The sequence below is a fragment of the Theropithecus gelada genome, chromosome 7b (genome assembly GCF_003255815.1).
Source record: "Theropithecus gelada isolate Dixy chromosome 7b, Tgel_1.0, whole genome shotgun sequence".
Lineage (NCBI taxonomy): Eukaryota > Metazoa > Chordata > Mammalia > Primates > Cercopithecidae > Theropithecus > Theropithecus gelada.
Genome location: NC_037675.1, coordinates 89381686 through 89393681, shown reverse-complemented (window position 1 = coordinate 89393681; position 11996 = coordinate 89381686). Strand labels below are relative to the sequence as shown.

The following is an 11996-nucleotide window of genomic DNA, read 5'->3' as shown; positions in this document are numbered from 1 at the left end:
GATAAACGTGTTGTAAAAAGAATGTGTGTTCTGTATTACAAATTCTATTCTAAAATCAGTGCTAATTAAAAAGAAATAAATCAACAAAGTCCACAGAGGCCTTTGGTAAGTAATTATTTATTTGATCATCACATTAAAGAATAGAAATCTAATGTCTTGGGGAGTCTCATTAGCTTAGCTTGAGACAGAAAAAGGAATAAATCAGGCTGGGTGAGCAGATTTGCTCAGGATGCTCTGGGGGAGATAACGTTACATAATTTGAACCAAATGAGTTTGTTCTTTTGGGTGTTTTTAAGTTCCTCTTCATCCATGAAGCCTCCCCGGACTAGGTAGAGAAAATGGAAGTTTTAAAAACTTATAATCAGTCCTTTCTCTGGCCTGTCCAAGAGGTTTATTTTCAGTTCATTATATTAGAAAATAACATTTTGAATGAGAAAACAAAAAGTCAACAATTTTTAAACAAGTGATAAATGGACGTCAACCTGTATATTGATGTCCACAGTGTATGTCTCCTCAGAATCACGAACTCCTAAGAGCAGGAAGGTACTAGGGGTGAGAATGGTACACAGAAAAAGAAAAATGAAGGTCTTTAAATGACCTTAATGGATGTATTTAACCCCTTGGAGAAAGTCGCTATAGCAGTGGTGCCCTACAGCCAGCTCCTGCCAGCTGCCATTGCTACATTCCTACCCCAGTGTTGCTCCAGGGACTTTTTATCTCTTGGGTTGCTGTCCATTAATCCTAATAAAGATGAGAATAACTAATAATTACGAACATTTTGACAAACTCACCACAGATCCACAGATTACAAAGTGTTTTCACATCTGTTGATTAAAAGCAGGTATTACTACTGTCCCTGCATTTTGTAAAAACTGAGTGTTGGGAAAAATCACAAAAATGTTTGGAGGTCAAACAGCTAGTAAGTGGGTGTTCTGGTCCTCTAATCCAGGTCTTCTGACAATAAATCCCAGGTAATAACAGCTAGAAGGTCTTATCCCTTCCGGAAGTACTTTCAGTTTACTGGGAAAGTTTAATAAAAAACCTAAAAAGCCTTTAAAAATTAAATAATAACTCTCGAATGCTGAAATTTTGGATAATTTTAGGTTGCTGCTAGAATGTTTTGTCTGAAATCATATAAGTATCCGGTCAACATGGATTCTCCATGATAGACTCCCATAGGAAAGATAGGCTGCTAGAAGGCATGGGAAGCTGGTTCATCTGGGAACTCATCTCACAACATCCCAAGTCCATGTATTGCTGTTAATCATGAAGTACAACGTTCTGATTAAGGGTGCCACAAATACGTATTTGCTACGTCTCTTTGTATAACCAGCTGAGGAAAAGTCCTAATAGATTCTCTATTACAGACCACTTTAATTACTATCTACATGATATATTGCCTTTCCAGACATATTAATTAAGGAAATAACTCTCCTTTTTCCTTTATCATGACCTAAACCTCATGACTACACTGAACAGCTTTCCATGCATATGTCTTTATCAAGCCTGAAGAAAGAAATGGTAGAAATGAGCAAAAAAGATCACAAAGAGGGAGAAACAACTCTGGAGGGAAGTCAGCATTCCTGGGTTCCAGGCCTGGCTCTGTTTGCAACCAACTGTGTGATCTTAGAGAAGACACTTAATCTGCACCTGAGTTTCCAGATGTGGGCAACACTGGTTTTGGATCTTTTACAAGTATGCGACTCACAGGCTGCCAGTAATGTATCAGTAACTAATCAGTCAGCCCAAACTATTTTCATTATTTTTCATTTTAATGAATATTTAGTCTTTAAACATATGTGTGTCTCAGAGTGCCCAGAGGAAATATTAACTAATTCTCTAAAAAGGTTATGATCTGAAGAATGCAAAGAACAGAGAATGTGCGTATGTCCTCGAAGTAAGGTGGTTTTCTATTATGTACACACACACCATCATGGAAGACTTTCATGGGTAATGGAGTCAGTTTGTGCACTCACTGATTTTTCAGTATGTGTCTAGATGTTAACTATTGAAAAAAATTGATCTTTCTTATTATCACTATATATTTTTGAGATGGAGTTTCACTCTTGTGCCACAGGCTGGAGTGCAGTGGTGCAATCTCGGCTCACTGCAACCTTTGCCTCCCGGGTTCAGGCGATTTTCCTGCCTCAGCCTCCCAAGCAGCTGTGATTACAGGCACATGCCGCCAGGCCTGGCTAATTTTTGAATTTTTAGTAGAGACGGGGTTTCATCATATGGGTCAACCTGGTCTTGAACTCCTGACCCAAGGTGATCTGCCCGCCTCAGCCTCCCAGAGTGCTGGGATTACAGACATGAGCCACTGTGCCCAGCCCAGTATTTTGTTTTTTAATGTGAGGGCACCACATGTTATCAAGGTATTTGCTATCTGATCATTTTGGGGGCAGTGGAAAGAACAGGCAAGAAAAGGAAAGGAAAGAAGAGGAGAAGGGTAGAAAAATCCTTAAAAATATTTTGGTGAGGAAAATGTTTGCTGAGTATCTACTTACAACTAGGCAATTTCCACAATGAGGATTCAAAAGAATATGTTGTATCAAGACTCTCTTGGCCAGGCATGGTGGCTCACGCCTGTAATCTCAGCATTTTGGGAGGCCTAGGTGGGACGATCACTTGAAGTCAGGAGTTCAATCGAGACCAGCCTGTGCAACACAGTGAAATCCCATCTCTACCAAAAATACAAAAATTAGCTGGGTGTGGTGGCAGGTGCCTGTAACCCCAGCTACTTGGGAGGCTGAGGCAGGAGAATCGCTTGAACCTGGGAGGTGGAGTTTGCAGTGAGTGGAGATTGCACCACTCCACTCCAGCCTGGACAACAGAGTGAGACTCTGACTCAAAAAAAAAAAAAGAACTCTCAAAATATTCAAATATTCTAAGATTCTAAGTCCAAAAAGAAAGATACAATAGAACTATTTATTTGTCTATACATTAAACTTCTGGTAATTTCAACTATGTTATACCCAGTTATAAATTAAAAAGAGATCAAAATAAAACTCAGAGCCTATTTCCTTTTCCTTTATATAGAAATCTTTCAAGCTCAGAGACTAGACTTTTGAACTAATGTAAACTTCGTGAGGCTTCATGAGACCATTTCCTTCATAGTTCCAGCACTTAACTCAAAACCTAGTTTATGGAATGGATTCAGTAAATATTTGTTAATGAAGCCAAGTGGATTAGATAAACAAAATGTAGTATAACCATGCAGCAGAATCCTATCAGGCCATAAAATGAAATGAAGTGCTGATACATTCTACACATGGCTAAAACTTGAAACCATTATACTAATTGACATACGTCACAATAGGCCACAAATTGTATAATTCTATTTATACGAAATGTTCAGAATATGAAAATCCTTAGAGACAGAAAGTAAATTAATAACTGGCATGGACGGGAGAACAGGGAGTGACTCCTAAGACTATAAGATTTCTTTGGTGGAGGATGAAAATTTTCTGAGTGTGGTGATGGTTGCACAGCTCTGTAAATATACTAAAAATCACCAGATTGTACACATTACAAAGTTGAATTTTAAGTTATGTAAATTTTGTGTCAATAAAGCAGCTATTTTATACAAGATAAAAAAATAAAGATTTGTTAATGAATGAGGAGATTAGAAGCAGTATTCAGTAGCTGGGGTTGTTGAAGACTGGTACAAAAAATTAGGAGAACTGATGGCTGACACCCTGGAATCCAAAGAAAGAGTGAGAAAAATCATAAAACCCAGACACAAAGGAAGAAACAGTCCTACATACTTTACTGACTCTGAGGGATTATAGCACAGATACAAAAACAATTGGCATTAGCAAATGTCCCTGAGTCATTAAGAAAATATTGAACTTTGTTCAATATATGTCATTTAATAAAACTCAGGGAGGGAGCTGTACAAGGCACTCTTAAGATATTTTTATTGGACAGGATTAAAATATCATTCTGAGAACCCTTAGTCCCCTCATATGCTAGATTTCCTTTTCAAAACATAATCTTGATGATATAATAATACGTAACTTAAACCTCCCTTCCCTTCAAAACACCCTTGGTTCTACTCAAGGACCTCTAATTCCATAGTATCTTTTGTAGACACAGAAAGTATGCGTTTTCTTTGTCTTTGTGATGTATTACACCTCTCAGTGCAGAATTTTAATATATTCCACATATCATATCTTCCTGTTTCGGTTACAAAACAGTACAGAATTGGATCAGCAACACAATTTAAACTTGTTAATGCAACCGTGATTCTATACATTGTGTAAGTTTGCTTCCCAGACTTGCTGTGGTCTTTGAAGTACACATCATGCTCTAAAATGCAGCGAATCAGCAACATCACATGAAAGGGAGTAAAGCATAAGACAAAAGTAACTGTGATGCTGACCAGTAGTTTTATGATTCTCTTCTTCTCCTTGTTTTCCGTGGCTTTATTGTGCTGCACAGCTTGGTAGACTTTCCGGTTGCAGATCAGGATGGTGACCAAGGGTACTGCATAGCCTGTACACGTCCTGAACAAGTTGAGGTTGATTTGCCATTTCTCTAAAGGGTATCTGTCATAGCATAAAGTAAAATTAGATTTTTTGTCATCGCAATATTCAACAACTGTTTCATCTTCCCACAACATGACAGCATTGAAGATGGTTTCCAGTGTCCAGATGGACAGGCTGACCATGAGTGCAAATTTTCTTGTCCTTAGGAAGAAAAACTTCAAAGGGTAGACAACAGCCAAATACCTATCAATGGCAATGCAGGTGAGGAATGCTGTGCTGCTGTAAAAATTCATGTACATGAGAAAAGCACTCCCTTTGCACAAGGCAGGAGAGAAAGTCCAGTTGTCCTTATTCCAAGTGTAATCAATCCATAAAGGGAGAGTTAATGCATAGAGCAAATCTGATAGGGACAAACTGAAGAGGTAAATTCCTAGTTCACTTTCCTTCTTTGCTTGCAGGAAAGACACACACAGAGATCCAATATTGGCCGGAATGCTGACTATAATCACAAAGATGTAAACAATGGGAAACAAATAGTGATCCAGGTCATGCTGTTCTTCAATACATGTGCTGTTCATTTTTTTTTAAGGTAGCAATTATATTAGTTCTTAGAAAGTAAACAGAAAAGTCTTGTCTCGTTATAGTTCGTTTTGAACATTGAATTCTCTTTTACGGAGAATTCTTTTTCAATTTTTCTTTGTTGTCTAAAGTTCTAATTAATTCATCGATGCTTTTAAAGGGTGGACGTAGATCAATTTTTACACAGATATCAGCAGTTGGAAGTCAAAATCCAGGCTCCTCGCAGTTGGCTAAAGAGGTCAGTTGAATTTAATAAACAGAAGTCCGTGTGTTCATTATCACAGAATGCTGACAAGCAGCCCACAAGGATCAACTGAAGCATTTGTAAGTGTACGTGGAGAGTTGTCCGCAATTTGTTTTTCTTCATAAATCTCACAGTAGATTGGTGCAAACATAATATACAAGGCTTTGTTTTCACAGAGATTGGTATTTCCTTTTAAAATTCCTTTCTTTCTGTAATGAAAGATGAATTAAAATTGTTTAGATGTTTAAGATACATAAGTTCATTACAATCATGATTTTGAAATAGTCCCTTTTTGTTTCATTTATTGAAGATATTGAAAATGCATTAAGTTACAGTGAAGGTGTTTAAAATGGGAAGATTATCTTAGTGACTTCAGTAAATAAAGTCAAGCCAAGATATTTTACTTATTTCAAATAAGAATTACCTGAGGCATGCTACATTAGAGTGAATTATGTTTCTCAATGGACATAACCCAATAACACAAAACTCAAGTTAAAAAGCCATTTTAGCAGCTAAAGATAAAAAAAATCTGTTATTGACACTTCTCAAAAGAAGACATTCATACAGCCAACAGACACATGAAAAAATGTTCATCATCACTCGCCATCAGAGAAATGCAAATCAAAACCACAATGACATACCATCTCACACCAGTTACAATGGCAATCATTTAAAAATCAGGAAACACCAGGTGCTGGAGAGGATGTGGAGAAATAGGAACATTTTTACACTGTTGGTGGGACTGTAAACTAGTTCAACCATTGTAGAAAACAGTGTGGTGATTCCTCAAGGATCTAGAACTAGAAATACCATTCGACCCAGCCATCCCATTACTGGGGATATACTCAAAGGATTATAAGTCATGCTGCTATAAAGACACATGCACATGTATGTTTATTGTGGCACTATTCACAATAGCAAAGACTTGGAATCAACCCAAATGTCCATCAGTGACAGACTGGATTAAGAAAATGTGGCACATACACACCATGGAATACTATGCAGCCATAAAAAAGGATGAGTTTGTGTCCTTTGTAGGGACATGGATGCAGCTGGAAACCATCATTCTCAGCAAACTATCGCAAGAACAGAAAACCAAACACCGGATGTTCTCACTCATAGGTGGGAATTGAACAATGAGATCACTTGGACACAGGAAGGGCAGCATCACACACTGGGTCCTATTGTGGGGAGGGGGTAGTGGGGATGGATAGCATTAGGAGATATACCTAATGTAAATGACGAGTTAATGGGTGCAGCACACCAACGTGGCACATGTATACATATGTAACAAACCTGCACGTTGTGCACATGTACCCTAGAACTTAAAGTATAATAAAAGAAAAAAAAATCTGTTATTTGTCTGTGATTGATAAATACTTTTGCATGTATGATCAACTGTATGGTTATATGATTTCAAATTTCTAATTTCATATGCAATCTAGGTGTATGGCATTTTCAAAACTCACCTTATTATCCAAAGAAATACTATAATAGAAATACAATAAAGTTTTAGAATTTTAAAATGTAGCAGTTTGTTAAATCTTAGCATATAATTAGACAATCCTACTTCTGTTTTCTTTTTGTTTCCTCTGTAGACTAACTCACTTTATTTTTCTTATACTTTTATAAATGAGAGGACAGAATGTTCACAATTCTGGGTAAAATCTTAGAATCATTAATTTCCATCTTTATATCTGATGGTTTATTAGGTTAGTGTCTTTTTTAAAGCTCTGATGTTATAGATTCACATAAAAGTAAAGGTTCTATCCTTCTCTCCATACTGGAGTAGAGAAATATTTTGTCCATATCCCTTCGCTGCTGAGGCTTACTGGTGGCTTAGATTATTCACCTGGTGAATACCTTCACAGAAAGCTTTGTAGAAACACTATTCAGGGCACTAGAATCACTCCGTCTCAACTGTTGATTAATCCTGAGCACAAAAAGACCTGCCATCACAAGTCACAAGAATCCTACTAGCAGAGTAAACCATATGGGAGAATATATCATATTTCACTCTTAAGCAGAGAACTAAAACTCCTGAAACCTTTTAGCTTTATCAATCTGAAAAACAGGAATAAAATGTGAAAAACAGCCTTCTAAATAAATAGGGAAGCTTCCAAAGGGGGGGAAAATTCATGATGGAAGAAAGGAGGTGGGAGCTGCTATCAGGGAGGTGAGTGAGCAATGGAGCTCTGGATGGCCTGAAGGCATATAAATCACCAGGGATCCAATCACTAGGGATCAGAGAAACTAGAGACAAAGCTTGGGCCTATGCAGGTAAGAAGGGGTCCTTGACCATCCCAAACACATGGGATCCAGGAACCTCTGCTGTCAGGGAAAGGGTGAACTAGAAAATAAACAAAATAACAAATTCCACAGAGATTTGCAGACAGTAGAGAAAAGATGGCAATTTCTCTGCCTGGGCTTGGTTTCTGTGAGGAGTTACAATAAAAAATTCTACCCTAAGTAGTTGTGGCCTGTGGGGTCCTCACTTGGAAACTGGGTCTGGGTCTACATTATTAGTTTGGTCCTGCAAACTTCAGGCCAACCTACATGTTCAACTTCATTAGTCATCAGAGGAATTCAAACTAAAATTAAAATGATATACCATTACACACCCAACAGAATAAATAAAATGAAAATAAGACAAAATATCAAGTGTTAGGGAGGAAATAGAACGCCTTGACTCATATGCTGTTGATTAAAAAATCATTTGGCACTTATGCACACCATATGATCCAGCATTTCCACCTCTAGGTATGTGGTCAACATAAATGCATATGTTAACCAAAAGACAGATACGAGAATTAGAATATTCACAGTAACACTACTTGTAATATCCCCTAAATAGAATGCCCATTAGCAGTATAATAGATGAGTAAATTGGGATATAGTAACACCGTTGAAATCTACACCTCAATGAATAAATTATTGCTACATGCAATCACATGGTTGAAAATCACAAATATAATGCTGAGTGATAAAAAATGACACAAAACAGTATGCGTTACCTGATACAAACCAGGCTAAGTTAATCTATGCTGTTAGGAGTCTGGGTAGTGGCTATCTTTGGGGAAAGGCTGGGTGCTGCTGGAAGAGGGCATGAGGAGGACTTCTGAGATTTGGTAATGTTCTATTTCTTGATAGGTGTGGCTGGTTCCATGAGCATGTTCAGTTTGTAGAAATGCATCAAGTTGTACACTTAGGATATGTGCATTTTGCTGCATGTGTATTGTATTGCAATGAAAACATTAAAGAGTGGAATCGAAAGGCTGTGTGAGATGGCATGTAGAGCATCTTGACAAACAAACATCTGTTTTACCTGCAGATGGAACATACGTGCCTTCCTAAGAAATTTGATTTTATTTATATCCTCATATATAAAATGTAATTGAGAGAAACAAAACAATAAATAAATAATTTACATAATTATGAAAATACATTCACCAAAAATAAAGGTTAACTGTATATGAAAAAACAAATTCTAGGCTCCTGGAAGTAGACACAGATCCCCCCTTGAACAAGTCCTCTTTAACTCAGGCCTCAAAGAATCCTACAGATAAGAGTTCCAACAAATATGACCTTATTCACACACACACACACACACACACACACACACACACACACACAGAGAAATAAGTAACTACGTGTGAGATTGAGCAGAAACAGCAAAGTAAACCAAATCCACAAAATTTTAGAGATAAAATTAATATAACACAAAATAAGTATGTTTAATAAATAGGGAAGTATGTTAAATAAATAGGGAAGCTTCCAAAGGGGGAAAAATTCGTGGTGGAAGAAAGGAGGTGGGAGCTGCTATCAGGGAGGTGAGTGAGCGCTGGAGCTCTGCATGGCCTGAAGGCATATGAAGGAACTCACTAGGGATCAGAGAAACTAGAGACTAGGTTTAAAGAAACAAAATAAGGGATTTAAAAACATGAGTAAGGAGGAAGAGATTATTAAAAAATGACATGCCATATTTTTAGAAAGACTGAAAAAGACTTTCTAAAAATGAAAAATACAATAATTTAAATTTAAAACTCAACACAGGGACTAACCAACTGATTAGATCCAGCTGAAGAGAAAATCAGTATTTTGCAGGATAGAGATAAAGAAGTAACACAAAATTATCAGCATGTTAAGGACGGGAAAACATAAAAGAGATATGGAGAAAAGGTGAAAAGGGTAACATATACACAATTGGAATTCCATAAAGATTGAAAAGAGAGAATGTTGAAAAGGCAATATTCACAAAGATGATGAGCTTTCTAGAACTGATGAAGGAATCCTGAGGATGGATGAAGAATCCTCATATATCTTCAATCCTCATGGAATCCACAGATTAATGAAGCTTAGAAAATCTCAAATAGCATTAAAAACACAAAAAATGGAAACCTATACTGAGACACATCACAATAAAATTGCAGTTCGCCAAAGACTAAGGAAAAAAGAGCCAGAGAGGAAAGATGGACTACCTATGAAGGATGGAATTGAGATGGACAAAGGACTTCTCAACCGCGATAATAGACAGCAGAAGATTAAAAGTTCCAAATTGCTAAGAAAACATATGTCATCCTATAATTATATACTCAACAGAACTAAATTTCAAGGACCAGAGGAAGAATTAGGACATTTTCAGATAAACTACCACTGAGAACATTTACATCCAAAATCCCCACTAAAGAAACTTCTAAAGGATATAATTGAAGTAGGAAAAGGACACTAGAGTAATGTCTGAGATGCAGGAAGGATTGAATCAACCCCCCGCGGATGCACACACAACACGTCCAACACTAGGCTCGTGTGTCTTGGGGAGAACACCAGGACCATGAAAACATCCTCCCTTAAGACCAGGACCGAGAAAGTCGGGTAATGGGCAGTGTGTACCTCTTCCTCCTCTGTCTGTGTTACTCAATAAATAGGCATCATTTTCTTTAAAAATGGGATGATAGATTAAATGAAAAAAATGATTTTTAGAAAAGTTTATAAGGTTTTCAATGGAATACATTTCTCTAGCTGTAAAAGCATTTCCTGCCTTGACTTAACCACAAGACAGGATGGGTTGATGAAGCAGACAGAGGCCCTCTTCTCTGTAGTGACGCAGAGGCAGTACAGGCTTGTGGTTATGAGCGTGGGCTCTGGAGACAATTCAAATGCCTCTCAAAAGCACTCTGGGCCCATTTGTGTTTCTTCACCTCTCTAAGTTCCCGTTTTCACATGCGTAAGTTAGTACCCAGTTTCTAAGATTGTTGTGAGGGTTAAATGAAATGACATATGAAGCAAAGTTCCTAGCACATGGGAAGCATTCACTGTAGGTTAGCTGGTAATATTGCTTTAATGACATTGGTAGTGTGCTCCAATCTTTGTGCTGTCCCCTACATTTCCTGAAAAGAAATAATCCTAAGCCATCTAGCCAGAGCATAGCAAAAAAGCTGGAGGTGCTCAGAGTGTAATTTGTATGGTAACATTTCACGTATAATACCAAGCTCTGCAGATAATAGTTGTTCATTTAATTTGGGTGGATCTGAGATTTTCATGGAATACTGCATATAATTCCTATCACAGTATTCATACATCTTTTCAGATCTTATTTTGGCTCCTTTAATCAAATTTTGAGAAAATTGTTTTTAGAACCAGAACTGAGAAATTTTGGTGAGTTTTTCATTTTTAAATTTTTACCAGATGTCAAAAAAGACAATCTACAGTATATTAAAGTGTATCTATTCTTGAACAGCTCTAAAAATAGTACAAATCATTGATGATGATGATCAAAAGTAAAATGTTTTCCTACAGTGTTATAGAAAATGCTTGCTTTCATTTATCAGTTTAATAGTTATTTATCAAGACTCTACTATATATTTCAGGCACTGTGGTAGTCACTTATTAACTAATAATTATTACTTGACATTTATTAATACTGGAAATATTCGTTCCTAACATCACATTTTTTTCTGATGGATATAAAAAATATTTACTGGACCATTGTACAGATGAGGGATTGGTGCCAGATAGCTCTAAAGCCAGGAGGTGGTGGTCGGCTTCTTCCTAAATACTGAATCGAGTTTGCCAAAGCACTCTTTCCTGAAAAGAAAATAAAGTATGAACAACCCCCTTTTTCTATATCTATAGTTTTACCTAATTAGTTCTAAATTTAAAGTTTGGCCCTTTACCACTGCTTAAAGTAGAGGAAAGACTGTGTCTTCCTCATTTCTTTCTCTCTTATAATAATTTGCATCACTACATTTACACAGCCTAAACCAGGTAGAATGTTGCGAACATCGCTGACAATTATGCCAAAGCATGTTATCTATTTTAAAATCTTATTTTATTTTTTAATCTTACACTTACCCATGTTTCTTCGGGTGATGCGTTTGTTGACTGAGGAGCTTGATAAATCTGTGCCTGCATCAAGTCAAGAAGAGAAACCAACACTGCTGAGGGGACAGGAAATTGCACTCATATTTCACCACAAACCAATGAGGAAGTAGCATCTCAATGAGAAGGACGTGCATTATCCAAGTTTGAAGCAAAAACTCTCTTAAATACTTTTAAAGATGTTTCTAGTTATTTTTTACCGTACTGTAATTTTTATAACTCACTTGTCTCATTGCATCTTAATTTCAAGTGTGTACAGATATAATATGCCCCTTACTTAATGGAATATATATTACATATTTTAT

The 11996-nt window shown here is 36.9% G+C and overlaps 1 protein-coding gene across 1 annotated transcript; it reads right to left on the bottom strand.

The window, feature by feature from the left end:
- Window positions 1–3840: 3840 nt before the first annotated feature.
- On the bottom strand, window positions 3841–11752 carry GPR65 (G protein-coupled receptor 65). Its single transcript, XM_025392342.1, has 2 exons — window positions 11665–11752; window positions 3841–5522 (listed from the first exon to the last, which is right to left on the bottom strand). The coding sequence occupies exon 2, from the start codon at window positions 5066–5068 to the stop codon at window positions 4055–4057; it is 1014 nt and encodes a 337-aa protein (XP_025248127.1). The 5' UTR covers window positions 5069–5522; window positions 11665–11752; the 3' UTR covers window positions 3841–4054.
- Between the last annotated feature and the right edge of the window lie 244 nt (window positions 11753–11996).